The sequence below is a fragment of the Nelumbo lutea genome, chromosome 2, assembly GCF_056320005.1.
Source record: "Nelumbo lutea isolate HS-2025 chromosome 2, American lotus-T2T, whole genome shotgun sequence".
In the NCBI taxonomy this organism is placed as follows: domain Eukaryota; kingdom Viridiplantae; phylum Streptophyta; class Magnoliopsida; order Proteales; family Nelumbonaceae; genus Nelumbo; species Nelumbo lutea.
Genome location: NC_142685.1, coordinates 88,407,518 through 88,433,495, shown reverse-complemented (window position 1 = coordinate 88,433,495; position 25,978 = coordinate 88,407,518). Strand labels below are relative to the sequence as shown.

General features: G+C 39.2%; 1 protein-coding gene and 1 pseudogene across 2 annotated transcripts in view; one reads left to right on the top strand and one right to left on the bottom strand.

Moving 5' to 3' along the window:
* Nucleotides 1-659: 659 nt before the first annotated feature.
* On the top strand, nt 660-2,320 carry LOC148871749 (F-box protein At5g46170 pseudogene; annotated as a pseudogene). Its single transcript, XR_016106991.1, has one exon. The product of XR_016106991.1 is annotated as an F-box protein At5g46170 pseudogene (transcript).
* A 2,418-nt stretch (nt 2,321-4,738) lies between these two features.
* Nucleotides 4,739-25,978, bottom strand: part of RECQ4A (DNA helicase (RECQl4A)) — a 49,838-nt gene continuing 28,598 nt past the window's right edge. The window contains exons 17-26 of the mRNA XM_088967965.1: nt 18,293-18,361; nt 18,086-18,214; nt 17,839-17,997; nt 17,651-17,731; nt 17,403-17,564; nt 17,204-17,259; nt 5,818-5,947; nt 5,642-5,736; nt 5,466-5,543; nt 4,739-5,389 (exon numbers count right to left, since the gene is read on the bottom strand). Of these exons, the coding sequence (XP_088824091.1) occupies nt 4,990-5,389; nt 5,466-5,543; nt 5,642-5,736; nt 5,818-5,947; nt 17,204-17,259; nt 17,403-17,564; nt 17,651-17,731; nt 17,839-17,997; nt 18,086-18,214; nt 18,293-18,361 (1,359 nt within the window). The 3' untranslated portion in view covers nt 4,739-4,989. The remainder of the gene's footprint in view (nt 5,390-5,465; nt 5,544-5,641; nt 5,737-5,817; nt 5,948-17,203; nt 17,260-17,402; nt 17,565-17,650; nt 17,732-17,838; nt 17,998-18,085; nt 18,215-18,292; nt 18,362-25,978) is intronic.

Here is a 25,978-nt window from a genome sequence, read left to right as displayed (position 1 = left end):
TTCTAGTCTCTACAACTTGAACCAACTTCCTACACCTGCAGGAAAAAGATTTAAGAGGTCTACCTTTGTTCCTTTGTGCTATATATTGTAAAGACTGTTGTACTTGTAGAAACAGAGTATATTGTTTTAAAATTGTCTTTTATTTTCAAAGGGCAAAAAATGTATTTTTAAAATATTAAAAGAGGTTTATGAAAAGAGAGAGAAAAATGAGAGTATGTTTAAGTCCAGTGGGGTCAACCCACAAGGTATATCTAAGTTTTTTTTGAAAAACTCAAGTATGTTTAAATCAATTAATGAAAACTCAAGGTATGTATAAGTCCTTTATCTTCAATATTTACTAAATATGCATGTGGCAATTTCAGATAAAATTAATAATTTCAATATCTTTATTAAAATCATTTAAAAAAATATAAATAATCAAAGCATGGTGAGCTGGTGGATGTAGATTTTTTATTTCATTCACTGTCAAAAAAATATTTCTTATTTATTATATTTATTTTTTGGATAAATTACAAAAACCCCTCCCTGTACTACGGGATTTGCTGTACTTTGTTTTGCGATAAAGACCCCTGTACTATGACCGTGAGACAAAGACCCCTTCCGTTAGCCTTCCGTCCAAAAAAACCATTACGATATTTTTAAACCCTTACTACCCTTGCGAGGAAAACATTGCAGGTGTTGAGTGGTGAAAATGGAAAATGCGAGAAACTTTGTTGGTTAACGAAGAACTAAACAACAGTTGCGCCAATGATAACAAGAAAAGAAATCTGAAGGAGACAACAAATAAGTGATCGAGGTAGCATCATCGACTACGGCCGTGGTGGTTCCGCCACCATTCATCGTCGGTCAGAGCCGATCTCAGGCTAGTACTAGAAGGGTAGCACCGGACTCTTTGCTTCTGGTTGTGTTCAACAAGATCGGAGATGTGAAGGCGTTGGGCTGCTGCTGCGTTGTGTCCCGTCGGTTCCATGGTCTGGTTCCTCAGGTGGATAACGTTGTTGTAAGGGTCGACTGCGTCATCTCTGACGAAAATGCTTCTTCGGGGGCTGCCGTTTTTTATAAGACGCGAGGCGTCTTCTCGAACCTCGTCCGTTTTGTTTTCGGTGGCATCGTTAAGCCTCTCCAGGCCCTTGGTCAATTTCTCGGCCCTAAGAAATCCTCGTCTACCTCGTCTCTAAACGGTGGTAGCAGTGGTGGTGGTGGGGGAGGCGGAGGTGTTGGTGATGACAAGGAAATGGAAGCAGGTGGCGATACCCACCACTCCCTGACCCAGGTGTTGAGGAACATCAATGAGATCCATCGCCTCCGAATCGAGCTTCCTGGAGGAGAATTAGGAATCGAGGATGGCGTTTTGCTTAAATGGAGGGCAGATTTCAGATCCACCCTTTGGCACCTGCGTCATACTCGGTGCTTCATCTGTCCTTTCTCCGGGAACCACCAAATCTTCATCCGTGCAGAAAAATGACGTTGGTAGCGATGGCTTGTGTGTTGGAAACGGAGATGACAATGGGAACATCCCTGAGTCGTTCTACACCAACAGGGGCCTAAAATTGAGAGTCGTCTGGACAATCAGTTCTCTGATAGCTGCATCAGCGAGACACTACCTGCTCTAGCCAATTATCGCTGAGCATCACACCTTGGAAAGCCTTGTCCTGACTGACGCCAACGAGCTGGGTGTTCCTTGTATGAAAGCCCGTCTGCTTCGACAGCTTCAAGACGAATGCTGGTGCCTGCGCTGAACATGAGACTCTGGTATGCTCCACACTTGGAGCTGCCCAACGGGATGGTGTTGAAGGGGGCGGCGTTGGTAGCCATTCGACCAAGTGTGCAAATTTATGAGGAATTTGTTTTTCCATCTAACCCAAAACAATGAGATGAGTTATTGGGTTGTAGCTCTTCGGAACTTCAAATGGTCATCCACCTAGATTTCCAACTAGAAACCTAACTGGTAGTTGGCTAGATGCCTAGAAATTCTAGATTTCCAATTAGAACGTCGGTGGCTACCATTATTGCAGGACTCGTGGATGACAAAGGAAGGATTAGCAGCGGCGACGGCTTCTTTAGGTCGGGACGTGATGCCGGCTCCGGCTCCGGCTCCGGCTCCCCAAGTATTGCAGGGAGGGGAAAAGAATTGAAGAAAGGAGAAAAAAAAAAAAAGGCAAAAAAAGGAAAATAGAAAAACTTTTAGTGGGATATTTTGGTAATTTAACATATTCCATCATTTGACTTAACGGTCAAGGGTATGGGGTCTTTGTAATTTATCCTTATTTTTTTATATGATAAAAATATAATATTAGATATGTGCACAAATTTTATAATAATTATGACATCATGTGCTGCTGGCCTATTTGACTTGAAAAAACAAAAACAATCTTATTTTTAGGAAAAATTAAATTTTTATTCTATTTATATAGTTAATTTTAAAAATAATACTTGTTTACCACACTTATTTTTGTTTGATATTTAGATATGTCAAATTTGTCTATAAATTTTATATATTTTTATTTATTTTTAAAATTTTTATTATTTAATTATGACATTAATAATACCATTATAGTGCAAATCTAATAGGTTAGGGGGCACAGCAGAACGAACCCCACACTTATACTTGTGGCTCCACCCCTTATTGAGAGTATAAGACTGGCTGCACGTCATAGACCACCTACTCAAAACAATAACAAGTTAACAATGACGGAATGTGAATATCCAACAAGTCTTATCTAAGTATCTTTTGATAGAATTTGATATCACTACTTTCGAAAGCTAATTAATGACAAACACAACGCCCACATGTTAATATCATGTATTATGGTTCGTTTCTCTTCTTCTTTCTCTCAAAGTAAATTCATTCATTTAAATAATAAAATTTATTAAAAGATTAGTGAAAATTAATAAAAAAATTAACTTTAAATTGATTTTTATTATTCTAGAGTTTTCTTTTAAAATCAATGATAACAATAAATAATTATTGAATAGGCTCTAGGAAATTGGCCACTAAGTGGAAATTCATGTTGAAAGCAATTAGACTAGTTATATTGCACCATATCAATGGATAGGGTTCAATCAAGGTTCAAAAAATCATTACGTATCAGAACCTTCCCAATATGCCCCTACAGGGATTATATCAGGTCAAGGCCTAGTTCAGAGGGTAGCTTGGACTTAAACCGGCCCCTCTAAACCAAAATAAAAAAAATAAATGAAACTAAAAAAATGGTTGATACTAGCCGAAATGCCCTACCGTATCGATACTTTGAACCTTGGGTCCAATGCGTACTGATATGAAAGTGTGTCGGTGGCTAGTTTGACAAAACTGTATATTGACCACCTTTCGATTGTTTTTGAACTTCAATAAAAAAAAATGAAAACTATAATTAAACTGAAATATAATTATAATTATAAAATCTAAAATAAATAATTTAAGATTTAATTTCCCCAAAAATTTAATAAGAATTGAAAGTTATAAAAATAAGTTATTTTATTTACCTTAAATGTTTATATGTTTTTCTTTACATACAAATTATATGTTAAAAACAAAAACATATTTATTATTTAAAAAAGTAATCATTATTTATATAAAAATACTACATAAATAAAATTTTCAATAAAAATTAAAATAACTAGGTTTTTCTACCTTAAATAATTTATATGTTTTATTTTACAATTATATGTAAAATAAAAAATATAGTTAAAAATGAAAACATATTTATTATTTAAAAAAGTAGAGTCATTATTTATATAAAAATACTAAAATAACTAGATTTTTCTACCTTTAATAATTTATATGTTTTATTTTACAATTATATGTAAAATAAAAATATATGTTGAAAATGAAAACATATTTATTATTTGAAAAAAATAGAGTTATTATTTATATAAAAATACTAAATAAATAAATTTTCTCAAAAGTAAATAAAATTTGTAAATAATAAGTGATTATTGTATAATATTTACATGTTTTAGATAACCTACTAAAGTGTACATTTCTCATGTGTTTATACCTTATTCACAAAAAAATCAGCTTTAGAGTCCCGATATTGTGTTTATAACATTTCCAAAGCATAACGGTATTCATATCCATATCTGAGTTGTCTAATACGATACACGATACTTTTATCCCTACTACAAATAATACCTTCCAATGATGCTAATTTGGTGAAATTGAAAAATACCCCATCATAACAGCCCCCCTCCCACCACTTCAGAGGAAAGAAAAGCATGAGGTCAAGTCCAAAATGTATTAGGGGTGCTCACGGTTCGTTAACCAACTTGTGGGCTTATTTTTTATATCAAACCGGGGTTACCGGTTTTAGGAAAACCATTAATCAAAACCAAACCAAAACCGATCGGTTAATCTGTTGACCAATTCGATTAACCATCAGTTCAATTCGTCGGTTTTTTATTATTAATAATATATTATAAAAATATATATAAATATATAATAAAACACTAAAAGTATATATAAAACATATAATATATATATAAATATACATAACAATATTTATAAATATATTTACCAATCGGTTCAGTTAATTGCCGATTTTCTATTTTAGTTAACCAAAACTACTTTCAGTTTTTTTAAACTATCAAATCGACCAGTTCGATTAATCGAAATTTCAGTTCAATTTCAGTCAGTTTTTTGGTCGATTCGGTTTTTCGGTTTTTCTTGCTCACCCCTAAAACGCATATTGCAGATAAAAGATGACCAATGGTTAAGTACAAAATGACAACTGCTTCTATCAGAACAAAAAGCACACATGTAAAATTTCAACCAGCAATGCTTTGGAAACTATACGTGTCATAATATATCTGTACTTCCTCAATTATCAATGTCAATGGAACAAAAACATGATTCCAACCACCAGAGGAATGACTGGCAAATGGAATATTGGGATTTACAAAAACTATACACTGAACAGAGCTCATCTTCCACAATGTGAAATCTTATACGCAATTCCTGGAACAATTAGGACCTCCATTGTGAACTTTGTTTCATGGTATCGCCCATGAGGGTAACACTCTGCCTTCACTATTTTGATCAGCCTTTTCGTATGAACCATTGTCTTTATCATTGTAATTGTACTCCAAATCTAGATCAGCGTCAAGGAATTGCTCATCATCATATCTTGGCAAACTGAAATCCTTTGGTCCTGTACCTTTTTTCCGCCCTTGCTTAGCAGGTCTTCCCTTTGACAGGTCACTTGCCACAGTAAAAGTAAAGTCATCATCCTCTTCTATTCTTGCATCAGAAATACCAGTTGAGTTTCTTCTTCTCTTGATTGTCTCAGTACTATCTTTATCACCACTGCTATCCTTCTCTAACTTGTAATGCTCCCTAATGGTAGATTCAATAGTTTCCAATAGGCGGTCTCCATACTTGTTTACTTTTGCCCTGAATCCAGACATTATATTCAACATAAAATTGATTGAGAAATCAAAATTCATAGCTAAGATGAACTAAATCTTACTTGCCAATGCCACTAATATCAAGGAGTTCTTCTTTTGTTCTAGGAATCCGCCTGCTGATCTGCTGCAATGTAGTATTTCTGAAGTCATGGAAGCAGGGAAATTTTTCAAGAGTTGAATCCAAGGGGTCAGAAAAGAATCTGACGTAACAGGGAAAAATTAAATGAAATAAACTCACAAAAATATGTGGTATGCCATGACCCCTTCTCCTGCTTCTCTAACAAGAGTAGTTCGAAGCATTCTCAGAGAAGAATAAAGTTTGGCTGAAAGATTCTGAAATCATGGCAAAAAAAAGAGTTTTAGAGTGAAATATAAAGGGCAAAAATCAATAGGAAGTAATTATATTCATATTACCAAATCTACTTCATTTTGTGGTTGGGCTGGAGTGTCATTTTGTGGGGAACCCATTCCTGACAGTAGTGGATCTTTCGCTGGTGCGGATCCAGATTTGCTCATCATACTTTTTCTAGTGGAGTCAGGGAACCTGCGACACAATCAGTCAGCAACACCATTTTATTTGTGTATAATGGTCTAGAAAGTTGGGGATGATATCCTACTCTGCATATGAACTATCTAGAAGAGAAGAATATTACAAACAACCACTAGGCAACATAGAAGACTAAATTTAGTAACTTCAATTTTCAGAATAGTGGTCACCATATAGGATCAACAGAAAAGAATATAGGGTAACCTTATCAAAATGAAAACCAAATCACACACAATGAGCGGTGGTGATGGTTGTGGAGAAACAAGCAGAGTGGGGAAGGGGAGGTCAATAAAATGCATAGATTGGAATTATTTTGGCAAATAACAAAAAATATATAAACCATAAACAAGAACTCTGATGCAGTACAGGATTCGTACCAACTGAGTAAACATTTACAAAATTGGTTTTAGAAGACCCATCTTAGTATGTATAGGGAGAGGATGATGCACTACAGAAGGAAGCTAATAAGCTCTATGCAAGTTGGGATGACTACAAGACATGTAAGAAGCAGAGGTGATGGCACCCACTCAACTTAGAGAATATTTACCAAGATGCTATCATTTCAGAATTTCTATCTTAGTTCGTTTTTACCAAGTTAACGCCATCACGGAATTTCTTAGTTCATATTTACCAAGTTAGCGTTACAGCGAGATTTCTGATTTTAAATTCAATTAGGACTTTCGTTTTTGAAGAGATTTAGTAGGGTTATAATAATGAGTGTTTTATTAGATTAGGAAACTTCTTTGTAGGAGGCATAAGGGTATAAGTCTATATAAAGAGTAGCTAGGGCAAAGCTAGGGGAGTTCTATATAAAGATTAGGTAACTTCCTGTTTATTTCAGCTTTTGCTCTTTGGATTATGGATCCATTTGGTATCAAAGTACACATTTGATCCTTCTTTGGATTATGGATCCATAAGAAGAAACAAGTGGCTCACATCATGGAGCAAGAACTCAACAATAAAACACAAGAAGAGGTGGCAGAGTTGAGAAGACAAGTCAATGGACTTGCTCAAGAGTTGAAATCGTTGCAAGGGGACAGCGACTCTGATGCAAGTGTTTCCACTTGTTTCTATTCATCAACAAGGCAAGCATCCAAGTCGGCTGTAGTTGCAGGTGGTGACAAAAAACAGAGGGAAATGGGTTTCAATATTGAGGTCCCAAAACTTCAAAGAGGTTTCTCTACTTGGCAAGCAACCAAACTGGTTGTAGTTGCAAATGGTGAACAAAAGCAATGTGAAACAGATCTCAATTTTGAATTCGAAAAAGTTTAATGGCAGTATAACCTCAAATGAATTCATGGACTAGAGTTCCATAGAGGAGTTAGCAATTTCAGAATCTAAAGGTAAAATCAAATCTTATGACTTTGTTGATTGTTTTAAAATTGTGGAAAATTGTAACGAAAATCTTGTGTGGCCATTCTCCTCAACAATATCTATTGAAGAGAAACTTATTGATTGGAACAAACCTCCAATCTATGATGAAAAGTCCATTGCTCAAGAAGAATATATTATCCTTCATCATGATATTCAAGAGAATGGAGAGAATATTTATCATACTAGAAACTTTGATAGCATTGTCTTACAAGTCTATGAGGATCCATATCGGCAAGCATTTTTGCAAAATTCAGAATGGTCAGTGAAGGAAGAATTAAATTATTTGAAGAAATGTGTTTCAAAAGTTAAGAGATGTAATGAAGACATTCCAATTCGTATTGGACAGTTACACCACCAGCTTTCTATCAAAAAGTTGGAAACAAAGGAGAACAACAAAAGCACAATACGAAATGTTGGAGGACGTTCACATGGTAGTATGAATTCGAGGGCAGATTCTCTCCAACCCGAGGAGGATGATGCAGTATGAGATTCACACCAACTGAGTAAACATTTACAAAGTTGGTTTTTGAAGACCCATCTTAGTACATATTGGGGGAGGATAACGCGGTATAGAAAGAAGCTAATAAGTTCTATGCAAGTTGGGACCACTACAAGACATGTAAAAATCAGAGGTGATGGCACCAACACAACTTAGTAAATATTTACTGAGATAGCATCACTGCGGAATTTCTATTTTAGTTCATTTTTACCAAGTTAGTACCATTGCAGGATTTCTAACTTAGTTCGTATTTACCAAGTTAGCATTACAGCGAGATTTCTAAATTTGTATTCAATTAGGACTTTCTTTTTTGAAGAGATTTAGTAGGATTATAATGAGTGTTTTATTATATTAGGAAACTTCCTTGTAAGAGGCATAAAGGTGTAAGTCTATATAAAGAGTAGATAGGGCAAAGCTAGAAAAGTTTTATGTTGATTTTCTCTAAATTATTCAATGAAAAATTATTTTTCCTATTTATTTCAGCTTTTGCTCTTTTCTTTGAAGCTTCTCTCAACGTGGTTTGTTTCCGTACTACGCCAAACTCTAATCTATGTTTCCGATACATGGATGAGTTTATGGGTCATATATTAAGTTATCAACATGAGCAAAGTAATATCAAGGCATTACAACTTTTACTACTGATAAATATCAAATCAACTAATGTGGAAGAGAATCATACCTTCATTGAATTCCATTCTTCATTGAAAACAGAAGGACATTACCCAATGCTGGTCCCAGTTAACTACAGTTATCTGGGAGGGGTGGACTAGATACACTCCTAACTTGTGCTAGGTATAACGAAGAAGGGCACAATAGGTTCACCTTGTCTAATGCCCCTAGAAGTAGGGTAGACACCCTTTACTACCCCATTCACCATGATTAAATAATGACAAGTACTTAGGTATCCCCAAAGTCATTTGTACCATTTATCCCCAAAGCCACTATTCCTCATGATCCCCACCAAAAAAGACCAATCCACTCAATCATAGGCCTTTTCCAAATCTAGCTTTCGTACGTCTACTTTTCTCCTTGATCTCCTTCATTCCTCCGCGCACTCATTGGCTATAAGAATTTTGTCAATTATTTGTCTACCTTATACATTAGAATTAATACACACTAGTGTGTGTGGGCCTATGAATACAAGGGCTAGGGGTGGTATTGAGTATTACATCACTTCCAAAATTACTACTCAAGATATGGGCACATCAAGACTGAAGCATTTGATAAAAGCATCAACTCTCCGTTGTAATAAGGGTTGAGAATCCCCAGACAATGAGTTCATAGGATATTTAAAAGAGAATAGCATTATATCTCAATGGGCAGAACCCAACACCCTTAAGCACAATGGAGTTCCAAAGAGAAGCAACCATACCCTGATATATATGGTTAGTTCTAAAATGAGCCATCATGGATTTCCTGTTGTTAGACAGTGTATGCTCTTAGCTCCAATCAGATTGATGTACATAAGCATTTATTTGTAAATGAATAAAGTACATTGTTGTTTCATGTTAATAATTGGTATGTCTCTATGTATTACCCCTTAAACCGGACACTTAAGAGACTCGTGTTAGTTTAAAATGTTCTCATCCATTGGATAGACCCCAAGTACAACCAGTGGGTGTTTATAGAAGCACTGAACCCGAACCGATTTCCATTTATGCCTAGGATTTTGGAGATAGATGGGAAAAACTAGAAAGTTGCACATAACCCCAAACTTGATTATGGTACTACACTGAGTGTTGCACTAGGCTGTCTTTGATATGCCAACCAGTGAGATCCATCAAGGGTCAAATACATAGGTATGTTAAGGTTGTCTAAAAATTCACCTGAGTGAGTGATCATAATTATAGGATCGGCTCCTTTGTCGAACAAAGTGAATATCAGGGTTTACACACTCTTTGATGGAAACCTAAACTACCGGAAGTTGATTTCACCTATGTCTGAAATCTAGTTTTGCAAAATGTATTTATATTATACACTACTATTTTATGAAAAATGTTTGCAAAAGGTTTTAATCCCGGGATCTATCCGACCAAAAAGTGTGACACTACACCTTGCATCCAGGGGAGAGGTCATTCCCTAGTATTGTTTTGATCATTATGGGCCAAGAGGTTAAGTGTAAGAGACCATTATAGGGTTGATTACCTAATAGACTTTGTCTTACATAAATCCATTATTCTTGAGTCTTCATAGGGTGGCTGAATCCAAAGATCATTTACGTGTACATGTTGGGCCCAAATTGAACCAATGTTGATTGGATCAAGGGCTCATTGCCCTAAGCAATGAATTCAGCCTAGCCCATTTCAGGGGTAGGGCCGAACCCATATGGACTTGTGTGAGATCATTGTGGGGTCCCATGCCATACAATATCAGGCCTAAAGTGACCATGCAACACCTAGGGTCGTGAGCCTTCGAAAAAATGGGCCAAAGGCCCAAAATTAATAATAAGATTAATTAAGCTATTACATGACAACTTAAATTGTCATGTGCTTTGGGTCGAATCTAGGTTTGGTATTGGGTATGAAGCACCTATCCTCTTAACAGGATAACGCTTATCTCTTAATAGAGTCCAGATCCAAATCAGATTTGGATAATCTCCTAATTAGATTAGGAGAGTGCTCAATAAGTAGATAAAAGTGAAGAGGGCGAACTAGGCTATGACCCCTCAATGTCTTGTTGTCCCTTCTTCTCTCCTCTTCCAAGAAACCCTAATTCGACCTAGGCTTTCAAGAACTGATTTTTAATCAACTTTTCTTCTAGTTTTGAAAGAAAAACGTTGAAGAACATCATGCTCACTTACCCCATTCAATCCAAGCAAGTTGGACAGCAATTCTGGAGAAAACAGTGTTGTTGAACCAGCTTCACCCATACATAGCACAATCTTCAGTGGAGGTTGGTTTTAGGACTGATTTGGGCGTGAACTTTCCACCTTGAGATCTGCGCTTGTGGTATCCGTATCAAGTACAACCTCCCCTTTTGATTTCGTTTGAAATCTGGTCCAATTCTGTTAAAAATCAATCTGGTAAAAATGTAATTTTTCAAAACACCGGGAAATTAGTTCCTAAAAGGGTTAGAAATTTTTGAAATTTCGCCCAGCCATCAAGCATGGTTTGGCCATCCATAAGATAGATTCTAACCCTTCCAACGGTGGTATCAGAACCAAAGGTTCAGTTCTTGAACCGAACCGAATCAGATTTGAGAGAAATATCAAATCTACCACTAGTCAACCTGATTTGACCTAGTTAGCATGAAAAACTAAGAATTTGGTTCTCGGAATTGGGGCCAATGATCTGAAAATTAATCTTTATATGTTCTGATATATTATAGAATAGTTTTATTCTGAATTCTTGAAATCTTGGACTGAAAGTGTGGTGGAGATCAAAATGTTTGATGGTGGCTAGATTCATGCACACTATTTGATTATTTGATTATTTGGTCTGTAATTAATTCCTTTTCTTTTCTAGAAAGAATGTATTAGGTTTTTTTCTAATGTAAGCATTAGAAATTAGGGTTTTTCTATTTTAGTTACATCGGAAGACTTGCCGGAGATCGTAGAGGAAGATGGAGAATCAGACCAATCTAGAGATAGCAGTTTTTTGGCATGTTGTTTTTTGTCTGGATTGGATTCAGACCATCACACTATCAGCCCTAGTTATTTAATTTGATAAATTGTTGTTTATTTGCTGATATGATTGTGAATCATAACTAAGAATTTTCATATCATAATCCATGTGGATTGTGGATTGATGTATGTTTTGGGCACCAAACCCTAGGCCGACTTGACCTAGATTTGGTCTAACTAACATGGGCCAAACCTATGGTTACTTGGGGACTGTTAACAGCCCCTTGGGTCACAATTTAAGTGATCAATTTTGGATCTAGGCTAGGGGTTTGATGGCCCATTACATGGACCAATTCGGCCCATGCTTGTAAAACCTAAGTTGACTTAAATTAAAACAAGAATAGCCCATTCCAGCATGGACAGCTATATGGGCCAAGCTGTCTTTTGCAGTTGGACTCATATACCAAGATAAATATTATTAGATAATTGGGTCCATTCATGGGATGATCATGCATTAATCTAAATGGATGTAGGTTTTACAAGATTTAATTTGATTTTGATCAAATTATGGGTGATTTGTTATGTGAATGTAATCCGTACATGGGCCATAAGTGCTTGGCCCAGAAAAGACTTGTGTGGCTCTCCACGCCCATCATGGCTGAATGCACATCATTGCCATGACATCCATGGTTCATTGTATTATCTCCCTTTAATGGGCCCTTCTCCTGTTTCTTCTCCAAAGAGGAACCCCGTGGAAACCCTAGTCCATTTAGGGCCCATTTGAATCTGACTTTATGAAAGTCAATGAGAGCCACTATGGCAAGACCTAAAGCTGACCTAGGGACTGATATACTTGTTCCCTCATGATTAATATTAGTGCAACGAGATAGGGACCATGCACAATCATATGAGGACCATGCACATGGTTTTGTCTTCTAATACTCGACTATAGTGGCTTTAGGTCCTAACACCATCCAATTGGGCCTGGCTTTTTTTTTGGGTTTGGGGTCCTAACATCTCCCCCTTACTCAAGCAAGGCCTTGTCCTCAAGGCCGAGGTGTGGGTATAATTCCAGCAATGGTTTGTATGGCTCCCAAGTGGCTTCCTCAGCTTGCAAACCAGTCCAAGAGGCGAGAGCTTCCTGAACCACCTCCTTTCCTGACTTTACCCAGCAATAATCAAGGATGCATTGCGGCTGAGTGACGGCATGGCCTTCTTCTGAAAATTCTGGCAACTTGCTGGTAACATTGCACTTAGGGCCTAGGCTCTTTTTGAGAAAAGAGACGTGGAAGACTACGTGTAGTTTAGAACTGGTAGGTAGTTCCAGCTTGTACGCCACCACTCCTATTCTTCCATGATCTTGAATGGCCCAAAGAATCTAGGTGAAAGTTTATGCCATGTTCTTTTTGCAAGGGATGCTTGTTTGTAGGGTTGAAGTTTAAGGTAGACAAATTCTCCCACTTGATACTCTACCTTCCTATGCTTCTTGTCATACGAGGACTTCATATGCTGTTAGGCCTTTCCCAAATGGAATTTCAATGTCTTAAGCAACTGATCTCTAGCTATGAGAGTTTCCTCAACTGAGGCAACTGAAGTGGACCCTACTTCAAACGGCAAGATGGGTGGTGGATCTCTCCCGTAGAGGGCCTTGAAGGGAGTGTGATACACATGGTTGCATGAAAGGAAGTATTATACCAGAACTCAGCCCATGGCAACCATCAGGCCCACTGAAGAAGCTTCTCACCTATGAAACATTGAAGATATGTTTCCAAACCTCGGTTGAGAACCTCAGTTTGACCGTCAAACTGAGGATGATAGCTGGTAGAGTGGTGAAGCCCGATACCTTGCAACCTGAAATATTCAGTCCAAAATTGGCTAAGAAAAATAGGATCCCAGTCAAAGATAATGGCCTTAGGAGTACCATGCAGTTTCACAACTTCTTTAACATAAGCCTCAGCTACTTGAGCTGCACTGTAGGGGTGCGATAGGGTATTGAAATGCCCATATTTAGTTAACCTGTCCACTACTACCATAATACCGGACTTACCTAGTGATGAGGGAAGCTCAGAAATGAAATCCATGGATACTCCATCTCACACCTAGGTTTGCACTCTATGACATAATTGTAGCCCATTAATTTGGCTAACCACTTCTATTGCTCAGTAATGTGGATAAGTTGTTCCAGCAAGTGCTTGAGGCTTCACAAGTCGGTTCGTATGATGAACTGTTGGCCCAGTAAATAAGCTCTCCATCTATGAACTGCATAGACAATTGCTACCAGCTCCTTTTCATAGACTGATTTAGCCTGAGCTCGGGGAGACAAGGCCTAGCTAAAGAAGGCCAAAGGGCTGACCCTATTGCATGAGGACAGCACCCAATCCATTCCCAGAAGCATCACACTCAATTAAAAACACCTTTGAGAAATCTGGTAAGACCAATGTCGGGCTTGTGAAGTCCACTCAGAGAAGTTCTCATGAAGTAATTTGGTAAGTGGGGCTGCTAACATCCCATACCCCTTTATGAATCTGCGATAGTAACCGGTAAGGCCCAAAAATCCTTGCATGCCTTTTTGTGTCTTGGGTGGGGGCCAATTTACCATGCAAGCCATCTTGGAGGGGTGTACTATTACCTTCCCATCAGTAATGATGTGGCTAGTGGTGGCCACGAGCCAAGCTCTTCACCAGCTACTTGAGCTCGGCTTGGCTCGGTTTCAACGGACTTCGAGTCGAGCTCGAGCCCAATTTACAGGCCCATTTATTAATCGAGCCGAGCTCGAGCCTAATAAAGCTTGGCTCCATCTATGAACTGCATAGACAATTGCTACCAGCTCCTTTTCATAGACTGATTTAGCCTGAGCTCGGGGAGACAAGGCCTAGCTAAAGAAGGCCAAAGGGCTGACCCTATTGCATGAGGACAGCACCCAATCCATTCCCAGAAGCATCACACTCAATTAAAAACACCTTTGAGAAATCTGGTAAGACCAATGTCGGGCTTGTGAAGTCCACTCAGAGAAGTTCTCGTGAAGTAATTTGGTAAGTGGGGCTGCTAACATCCCATACCCCTTTATGAATCTGCGATAGTAACCGGTAAGGCCCAAAAATCCTTGCATGCCTTTTTGTGTCTTGGGTGGGGGCCAATTTACCATGCAAGCCATCTTGGAGGGGTGTACTATTACCTTCCCATCAGTAATGATGTGGCTAGTGGTGGCCACGAGCCAAGCTCTTCACCAGCTACTTGAGCTCGGCTTGGCTCGGTTTCAACGGACTTCGAGTCGAGCTCGAGCCCAATTTACAGGCCCATTTATTAATCGAGCCGAGCTCGAGCCTAATAAAGCTTGGCTCGTGAGGCTCGCAGGCCAAGCGCAAATACATACATACATATAATAATAATAAATATAAAATTATAGAAAATAATATATATAATAAAAATATTATATATAATATTTTTATTTTTATATATAATAATAACTAATTACTATAATTCTTAATTTTTTAAATATTAAATAAAAAAATATTTTTATATATAATATTTTTATTTTTATAAAACATTTTTCTTATGTCAAGCTCAAGTCAAGCCAAGCTCTAGCTTATGTGAGCTCGAGCTCAAGGTTCTAGCTCGAATCGAGCTCAAGCTCGAACTCGAGCCTCATATTACCTTGGTGAGCTGAGCTCGAATAGCAAGCTATTCGGCTCAACTCGGCTCGAATCCACCCCTAGATGTGGCCCAAATAACCAATCCAGTTCTGTACAAAGCTACACTTGGATGCCTTAACAAAGAAGTTGTTGCCTCAGAAGGTCCAAGGCGATGGATAAATGCTAAAGGTGAGTGGGCCAATTTGAACTATATACCAATATATCATCAAAGAAGACAAGAATAAACTTCTAGAGGTAGGGCCTAAACACTTCATTCATCACGGCCTGAAATGTCGATGGAGCATTTGTCAGCCCAAAGGGCACGACAAGAAACTCATAATGAACATCGTGGGTCCGAAAGGCTGTTTTGGAAATATAATCAGGGTGGACCCTTATTTAGTGATATCCCGACCTCAGATCTGGCTTGGAGAACACCCTCACCCCCCTGAACTCATCTAGAAGTTCATCAACGATTGGGATGGGAAGGCAATCCTTGATGGTGATGTTGTTTAATGCCCTATAGTCTACACAAAATCTCCATGCTCCATCTTTCTTTTTGACCGAGAGGACAGGGGAGGAATAAGGGCTGTTGCTGGGCTAGATGTGTTGCTTGTCTAGGAGCTCAGAGACAATCTTCTCAATCTCCTCTTTTTGGATGGGGTATCTGTAAGGGTGTACATTAGCTAGATGGGATCCAGGGATAATTGGAACTCGGTGGTCCTGGGGTCGGATTGGGGGAAGGCATTTAGGCTCCTAGAACACATCAGAATACTGGGATAGGATCTGTTGTAATTGCTCAATGGGGCCAACATTGAGTTGATGACAAAACTGGGCTGATAGGGGTTGGGCCTAAATTCATCAATGTGGGCTGTTGAGACCTCAGCTCGGCCTTGAATAAGGACTGGAAGCTCTCAGCCCAAGGAGGTTCTGGTGTAATGCCTTGCAAGTGATGGTGTTCCCCTTGGATTGTAAAGTCCGTCATCATAGCTTCCAAATCACATATAACAGGTCCCAGTTGGTGCAGCCACTAGACCCCCAAAACTACATCTGCACTTGAGAACTGAAGGAGGTAGAGATCTACCATGAATGGGTGACCTTGTATCTTTAAGTTCAGGTCTGAGCACACCCCCTCACAGTAGATTCGTTGTTCGTTGGCCACACGAATAGCGAAGGGGGAGGCATGCTGAATGACCTGTCCTAATTGCTGAGCTAACAGTTGCCTCACAAAATTTAGGGTGCTGCCACTATCAATGAGCACCAATATGGGCCGACCAAGGAGCAGTCCAATTACCCGCATGGTCTGAGGAGTCTTTTGACCGATCAGGGCCTGTAGTGATATTTCAGGGGTCCCTATAACCATCAAGTCACTGGCGTCTTCCTTTTCTAATGGGTCTTGGGCACACAGTGGATTCTCTTCATTGTCTGAATCATCAGTGTGCAAGAGAAAGGCTTGTTGGGCCTTATAGGCATGCATCTCGGCACAAGTTAGTCGCTTGAAGAGAAGAGTTGTTGGGCCTTGAATCTTGGTGCAGGAAGAACTAGGGATTTTTGGTTTTGGGTCGGGATTCTTAAAAATGGGTCCGACCAATCGGCTTAGCCGCCTAACTCCATTCAGCTTTTCCTCCTATAGCCTCGCAAGGCCAGCTGCCGCCAGGACTATAGTGGGTCTCCAGGCCTTCACTTCTAATTTTTTCTCCTCCTTCAAGCCCCCACGAAGATCCCGATTAGAGCCTTGTCAATCCAACCGGTAACTCGGGTTTCTATTTTCTCAAACTCAACTTGGTATTCTCTTACTGAGCCAATTTGTCTGATTTTTGCAAGGGTCTCATCGAAGTCTTCATATGCAGTAGGGCCAAATTTGGCCAGACATGTTTTTATATTATTAATATAACGGAAAAGACACAAGTGCCCTTATTTAAGTAAGAGACACTAGCTCTAACATAATAATACAGATCAGCAACCTCAACAAGTATAAAGACAGAAATACCCCTACGCTAACATGAAGAATTGGCTACCCCCTGTTGTGTAGTCCAATTAACTTTACCAAAAAAGAACAAAAAAAAAAGCTGCCAACTGCCAAAAAAATTGGTCCAAACTTATTCCTTAAAGATAAGAGAAGGCCATAAATCCAAGCAACAAGCAGCAGACATAACTACAAGAAAACAGAGAAGAGAAGAACACCACACCTTAAAATAATTTTCCGTCCTCCAAAGCAGAGATTATATGCCTTTGATTCATTTACCTGAGGACCAAAAGTGAAGAAACACAATAAATAGCTTTACAATGTAAAACCAGGGCAACTTTTCTTTCTCCCCTGCAAAAATTACAGTTCATAAACCAAGCATGAAAATTAAATTTCATTACAATACTTGACACATAAGATACCTTTAAAATTGATGAAACAGATCCATAGATATCACTTTTCTTAACATCTTCAGTAAGTATATCTTCAATAACAAGGTGACGCAATATTCGAGAAGAAAATCCCTTAGGTAAACTCTTTCCAGCTCCATGAAGACTCAACCTATCATGTCTGTACTTCTTAACCTAAAATTAAAACAGACAAGAACATCTAGCCATAATAATCTAGGGAGAATAAAATACAGTTGAAATTCGTAATTGTAAGAACATACGTTTTGACACAAGGAACCCCTGTAGACTTCTAGTATATGTGATGATGAATGCTGCTGCCCTGTTGACTTCACCAATTCAACCTGTGTTGTATAGGAACAACTAAAAAAGGTCAAAACAAAGTAAACCTCCAATATAAACTGGGTAGCAAGGAAATGCATGAATTAACAAAAGAGGACCTAATCATTACCAAGTGCTTTGACATGTCAGTAACATCCTTATCAACATAATTTACAGCCTTGGAACAATTATCACAAGTTTTTCCACAGTTTGCAGGATCAAACTTTTCTCCAAAATGTACAAGTTGCAATAGACGTCGACAATCAACGTCATTTTCACAATAGCTGACCTGTTAAGAAAAAACAGATTAAGCACGTCAACAAATATTCTATTCAAATCATGGAGATGACCACAAGAAAGCAGCAAATGCAAAATACCATACGCAAAAGATTCTCAACATTTGTTTCTAATATCCTCCCAACATTTGTTCCAGAAATACGTCCTGATCCTAATGCCAGTGGACTTTGCTCTATGACTCCTTGACTGATCATGTGTTTAACTCGGATCTGGGAAGGCAACAAAAAATGCAGAAAATAAGGACAATGAAAAAGAAGATTACTTGATAGCAATAACCTGCAACTTACATAGTCACTGTAGCTGTAATACAATAAACAAGATGAAGGTTGACCATCTCTACCAGCACGACCACACTCCTGCAAAATCATGGAGTAATAAGCTTACCAAATTGTTATTTATAATTTTAGGTAATCCAATAACAGCCACCCTAACATATTTTTATCTAGTAACCTTCCTAACAAAATGCTCCTATCCTGGGAGGGATTTGTTTACCCCAAACTTCCTTCATTGGAAAAGATTGCCCCAAGCCATCAAAGGTCTGAACTAATGCCCTAAAGAACAAGGCACAAGAAAAGGCACCAAGGGAGACAAAGTATGAATCCGGTTATCCCCCCTTAAAGGATCTAAAACAACCCAATCCAAAACTTGAATTAAGACTGAAACATTGTTCAATTCAGAATCTTTGAGACCCCTTCTAAAACCCAGACCCCGCTCAAACCCATAAATTGAGTTAAAAGGAACTAGGAAAGTAGAACCTAGCTCATTTTTATCTCTTGAGAAGGAAAACAAGGATGGGAATTGTTCTTTCAAAGGTGAGTCCCCCACTCATACATGCTCCCAGTAGTTCACAAGGTTACGACAGCATAATTCATACCTAAGGAAAGGCAAAAAAAAGGCAAAAGAATGGCAAGAACATGTTAGATAGTCTTTGTATGCCCTTAGCTTCAATCAGAATGTACTTTTGACGTTTATTGTAAATGAACAAAGTGCATATTTGATTCATGTTCTTGTGGTTTGTTTCTGTGTTATACCCTTAAACTGGACACATAATGAGACTCGTGTTAGTTTAGAATGTTCACAGCCGGTGGGTCGGTGTGGGGAGACTTATCTTGATAAGACTGACATTGATGTGCCACCAAGTCGGTTGGGGTGGCCTGTCTTGTTAGACAGTTTTGTATGCCCTTAGCTTCAATCCGATTTGATGTACTTTTGATATTTAATGTAAATAAATAAAGTGCATGTTTGACTTATGTTGTTTGGTATAATTCTGTGTAAGACCCTAAAACTGGACACTTATTGAGACTCGTGTTAGTTTTAAATGGTCACAACCATTGGATAAGTCTGGGGAGATTTATCCTGCCAAGGCTGATACTGGTGTGCCACCAAGTGTTGGGATGGCCTGTCTCGGCCACCAGGGTAAGACCCAAGGCACATGCAGTATGGGATTACTTGAATCCTTGAACCGGACCAGATTTTCAGTATTGCCCAGGACCTTGGAGACAGATGGGCAAAACTGGAAAGTTACACCTGACCCCTAGACTCGATTATGACACTTCACTAGGTGTCGGATCGGTGAGATCCTTAGCGGGGATCAAAACCTGGGTATGTTGGGACAGTCTGAGAATTCATCTAAGTGGGTGATCATAGTGACAGGATCAGCCCCTTTGTCGGACAAAGGTAATGATCGGGAATGCACTCTCTCTGATGGAAACCAAACTGCAGACAGTTGATTTCAATCGTTGGAATTTTGTTTTGCAAAATTTATATATGATATATAAATGTACGGTTTCAAAAAGGTTTGCAAATGGTTTTAATTCCCGGGATCCATGTGAGTAGAGAGTGTGGCACTGTTCCTTGCAGCCGAGGGAGAGGTCCTCTCTTGTCGGGCAGTGCTTGATCATTAAGGGCTGAGAGGTTAAGTGTAAGACCATTTAGGATAGTACCTGATGGCCTAATCTTGCACCTGCCCACAGTCCCTGGGTTTTTATAAGATGGCTTGGCCCAGAGACCACTTAATGTAAGTTTTGGGCCCATAAGGTCCATGCGATGGGCTCAAGGGTTCACTGAGCTTTTCAGTGAAATCGGCTGGGCCTTGTGATAAAGGCTAGGCCGAACCCATGTGGCTGGTATGTAGATCAATGCTTGGGTCCCACGCCATACAAAGAAGCCCAACTGGGCAACAGATTGGAAACTAGTTAAGCACTGAACACTTAAGGGGCCAAAAGCCCATTTCGAGCTGGGCTGATATGATCACCCATCTATGGGGCGGATCTGGGATTAAAGTTAGCAAAAGGATTGGGCCTTTTACCTTATCCACTCTGGGAGACCAAATTCAAATCAGATTTGAATCTGGTAACCTCTTGATAAGATCAGGAGTAAGCTAACTTAATCTGCAGATAGGATTAAGATCATCCCCTATCCAAATACTGATTTGGATTGGGATAACTCCTAATTAGGAGGTCTCTTAATCAAGAAGAAAAGAGGAGAAACCCTAAGTGAACAAAATCAGATCTCGAACCTAAGGTGTGTGTGCAAGAAAGCATCCTGCGATTTGAGATTGGATCTCATACACACTCTCGAGAGAAGAGAAGCAATTCAGCCATCTTCGTCTCAAGAGTTCTCCTCCAGCCGCCGCCATTCTTTCTTACAAGATTCGATCTTTGAAGAAGAAAGAAATCAAGAAATCAGTTCTTGACATCAGTTTTGCATAAAAGACTGAAAAAGATTTGGTGCTCAGAGTTTCCAGAGGATTCTTACAAAGGATCCAGTGTGTAGGACGCACTCTGCTGGTTTCATTCCACATACAGCTGTGTCATCTTCAGCAGGAGCGGATCTTGGTGTCCTCTTTGGGCGTGAACACCAACTTTGGGAGATACTGCTTCTCTGGATCAGGTATAATTCCTCCCTTCCCTTTTGGTTCAAGATCTGGAAAAAGGTAGGAAAATTTTTGGAAATCGCCCACCCATTCCGCAATCTTTTTTGGCGTCCATTAGATGGATCCTACCATTCTTTCATATCTCAGCCGCCAGGGTGAGACCCAAGGCACATGCAGTGTAGGATTAATTGAATCTTTGAATCAGACCAGATTTCCAGTATTGCCCTGGACCTTGGAGATTAATGGGCAAAACTGGAAAGTTACACCTGACCCTTAGACTCGATTATGATACTACACTAGGTGTCGGATTAGGCTGTCTTTGATGTACCAAACAGTGAGATCCTTAGCAGGGGTCAAAACCTGGGTATGTTGGGACAGTCTGAGAATTCATCTGAGTGGGTGATCATAGTGATAGGATCAACCCTTTTGTCGGACAAAGGTAATGATCGAGGATGCACTCTCTCTAATGGAAACCAAGACTGCCGGCAACCAATTTCAATCGTTGATATTTGTTTTGCAAAATATATTTTATATGAGATATAAAAGTATATGTATTACGGTTTCTAAAATGTTTGCAAAAGGTTTTAATTCCCAGGATCCATATAAGTAGAGAGTGCAACACTGTTCCTTGCAGCCGAGGGAGAGGTCCTCTCTTGTCGGGCAGTGTTTGATCATTATGAGCTGAGAAGTTAAGTGTAAGGCCACTGAGGGTAATACCTGATGGGCTAATCTTGCATCTGCCCACAGTCCCTGGGTTTTTATAAGGTGGCTTGGCCCAGGGACAACTTCATGTAAGTGTTGGGCCCAATAGAAGCCCATGTGATGGGTTTCAGGGGGTGCACTATCCACAACAGTGTATTCGGCCAGGCCTTGTAACAAAAGTTGGGTCGAACCCATGTGGTTGATGTGTAGATCAATGTTTGGGTCCCACGCCATACGAAGAAGCCCAACTGGGCAGCAGTTTGGAAGCAGTTTTGAATACACAAACTTATTAGGCCTGAAGCCCATTTCGAACTGGCCTAATTTGATTAGTTAAGTAGATGGGGCGGATTTGGGATTAAATCAGCAGATAGGATAGAGTCCTACCCTATCCACTCAGAGAGATCAGATCTGAATTCAGATCTAGAAACCTCCTGATAAGATCAGGAGAAGGTTGATCTAATCTGTAGATAAGATAAGGGTCTTATCCTTATCACTTAAAGAGAGTCCAAATTCAGATAATGACCTGAATTAGGAAACTCCTGATAAGATCAGAAGCTGATCTCTTTAAGCCTAAAGCAGGAGGGGGGCGAACCATCCAAATCATCCCAGAAGTTCCAGAGATACTAGATCTCGAATTACAGAGAGAAGAATACACAGTGTAACTGCGCCTTCTCCCTGTGATCCCTTCCTGACGCCACCATACTACCAGTTCGTTCTCCAACATTGTAGGAGTGGTCAAGATTGGATCTTGATATCAATCTTTACTGAAAGGCTGATAGGAAGTTGTGCTCACTGCCTCCATTGGATTCTTGTTGAAGAATTCGGTTCATGGGACGGACCCTGCTGATTCTGCTCCTCCATCCACTGTGTCATCTTCAGTGGGAGCAGTTTTTGGTGATCTTCTTTGTGCGTGAACACCTCCATTGAGAGATACTATTTCTCTGTATCAGGTATATCCCTCTCCCACTGTTTCGTTTCAATCTGGTTCGGTTTATAGTTCAAGATTGATCCTTAAAAAATATGATTTTTTCTAGAATAGGGAATACGATTCCCAGTTGAAGGGAGAGAAATTTTTGAAATTCGCCCACCCTATTCCGCACCTTTTGGGCGTCCATGTGATAGATCTCACATCCCTTCAGAACAAATTTCCAAGGAGAAGCCCTTGTAGCCCTGGCAAATACTCCCACGTCCAAACCATCAACCGCTTACCCATGAATTGCTTAAAATTACCTTAACCCACAACTTATCCTTCTCCATTGTCAGTCTCCACAACCATTTTCGCAATAAAGCATCATTTTTTTTGGATATTTCCAAATACTAACCCACCAACACTCTTCTAGAAACCACCTCCCAATTGACTCTATGATCTCTTCTCTCTTCCCCTGGTTCCTACAAAAAGTCCTTCATTAGCTTTACCAAGCATCCACTCACCCCCTAGTATTTTAAACATTAACAAGAGATAAACTAGCAAACTGGCCAAGGTAGACTTGATCAATGTAATCCCACCCCCCAAAGATGGGTAGTTCTTCAGCTCTTCCATGGAGCTAACCTCTTTGTGGATATGTCAACCACCAGACTCCGAAAGATGCTCTTACTTGGATTATCCCCTAAGGACAGTCCTAGATGATCCAATGCCACTAAGAGATCGTACACCCCAATATGTTTGCCCTTTCTGCCACCTCATTGTTAGTCATATTAATTCCAAATACACAACTCTTATCAAAATTGACTTAATGTTGACATTTGCTGAAATAAGTTAACCACCATCTTCAAATTCCTAACCCATCTAACCTCATCTCCTTCACAATACAAGATACTATCATCTGCAAACTGTAAATGGGTGATTGGAAATTTGGAACCCTATCCCTTCCAACTCTCCACCCCCTAACCAAGTTTCTAGAATCTGCCATCTCCAATAGTCTACCCAAAACTGCAAAAACTAAAGTAAAGAGGAAAGGAGATAGCAGATCCCTTGTCTAATTCCTCTAGTTGCAAGAAAGTGATCCACCAAAATGCCATTCACCAAAATACAATAGTGGCAAGTCCTAATGCAACCCTACACCCATTTACACCACCTCTCCCCAAACCCAAAACTAAGTAGAGCTTCCAATAAGAAGGAACAATCAACCAAAATCATAAGCATTTTCCAAATCCAACTTGCAAATCAAATCCTTTTTTCTAACTCTTTTCAAGTCCTCCACACTTCCAAGATGCTTAACAAAAGCACCTTGATTGAGGAAACTAAATGGTGGGGAGTACTTCTCTAATCCTTAGAGATAGCACCTTGGCAATGATTTTATATAAACTATTTACCAAGCTGATAGGTCTAAAATCTCTTGGGTGACCTGCTCCATTCTTTTTTTGGGACCAAAGCAATGATGGTATTTTGTAATAAACAAAAAAGAAAAAAAATATATATTAATAAAAGGAAGGGTAGATCAACCAGGGTGATGAGGAATCACTACAACTTAGACTCTATAAACAATTCACAATGTGTATACAGCAAAGAAAAAACAAAAATACAAAATTAACTGTTTGAAATCCACCTCAAGAATAAGACCAAAAACCACCACTAAGATCCTCCCTTGAAATCCCTTCAAACTTTGGAATTATAAACACCCAAATGATTATCCTTTTCTCACATAAAAGAGTGAGTTTATCTTTTCTTCGATGAATGATTTCAGAAATCCCTTTTGTTTCTTTCATTCCACGCTTCCCAACATATGACAAAAGGAACACAGCTCCAGACCATCTTTGCCTTAAGAATTCCTTTCATTGTAGGCCAACAAGCAAGACGGTCTCCAAGAGCCCTTGGATTCACCATATTAGATATCTGAAACAGCCCGAAGACACCCCCAAATGAGCTTTGAGAAAGAGCAACCAAAACACAAATGTAGCACATTCTCCTGCACAGCTTCACACAAGAAACACCTTCTTGGTAGTTAGATATCACTTGAGAACCTTAAAAAATAAATAAATAAACCAAATAAACTTGGTGCCGAAGCAACACAGACTCTCATTTGACAAATACCAAGAATGCCCACCCAACAAAAAATCACCCCAAACAGGAAACTAAACTATCACTAATCATATAAAGGCCTTTTAGCACTCATGGTTTCCCCTCCTAAAATCAATAAGCACATCTTTTTACCCACTTTAAGACCAGTTTCCATCACCTTTTCCACATCCACATTTTGCGTAATTTTTCAATCGCTATCCAATTCCACTCCTTCCTCTTCCTCTTCATCTTCATTAACTTCTTTATCCAAATCATCCTCTTCTCTCGACAACACCGTTTCTTTTACCAAAACCTCTTCGGTGAACTCTACTGATTTATCTCCCTTTTCACCACCAACTGGACAACAGTTCGATATATTCTTAGAAAAAATGCCACTGATCAAACAAGTTTTTTCTTTCAGTTTTTTCCTTCTATACACTATAAAATTTGCTACTTGGACCTACACTTATGAGTCCACCTTTCTGCCTGGAAAATACCTTGGTACTGTGAATTAGATGCCCAGTGTTAGTGCTCCTTGCCTTCTTTGGGCTTACTGATGATTTTGAAAAGGAGGTATGCTGTTTCATTAACCCAAGTTTCCTTGGTCCCTGCTTCTTCCTACCAAGATCTCTACCTAAGTTGCCCACCATGATTTCTAAGACCTGGCCATTATCTTTACTTATCCTCCCTCCCTTTGAGTTCTGCCCCTCCTGATTAAATAGCAAATCTGCACTCATGTATGGTTCTTCAGGCTAATCTTCCCACCTCACCATCAAGATTCAGGGCTATGAACTTGCCCTCGTCCACAGTCAATACAAGTGCATCCCCCTACCTTCTTTAGTTGTGTGCTTTAATCCTTTTCTTCATTAAACTTAGCAAGCAGAAAGGGTCAACATAGTCTATTTTCATTGTTGAGCAATTGTGTTCCAAAGCACTACAGCTGAAATACATGTCATCAAGTAGCTCATTCTCCGCACCTAAGAGCAGAACCAAGTCTTCCTCAGACTTATCAAGACAAGAAGACATTGTTGCACTACCCAAATCTCCGCAAGCCCTAGGCCCTTCACAAGTTTGCTCCAATGTTGATTGAGCGCAACAACTTTCTTGGACTTTACCTTGTCTGTTCTCTGAAGAATCCCCTCTTGCATAAGAATATTTTGTCATGAAACACTTAAGCTCACCCCCACAAGAAGTCATATCACCTCTCCATCGACAACCTCTAAGCTTTCTATTCTTTTGCTCGAGACAGGAGTACCTCTGCTTCCCCTCTAGCATAAGAGCATTTCGTCACAAAACACTTAAACTCGACCAAAAAAATCGGGATTCCCTAGAAGTCGTATCACCACTACATCGGCACCCTCTAAGCTTTTTACTCTTTTGTTCAAGACAGGAGTACCT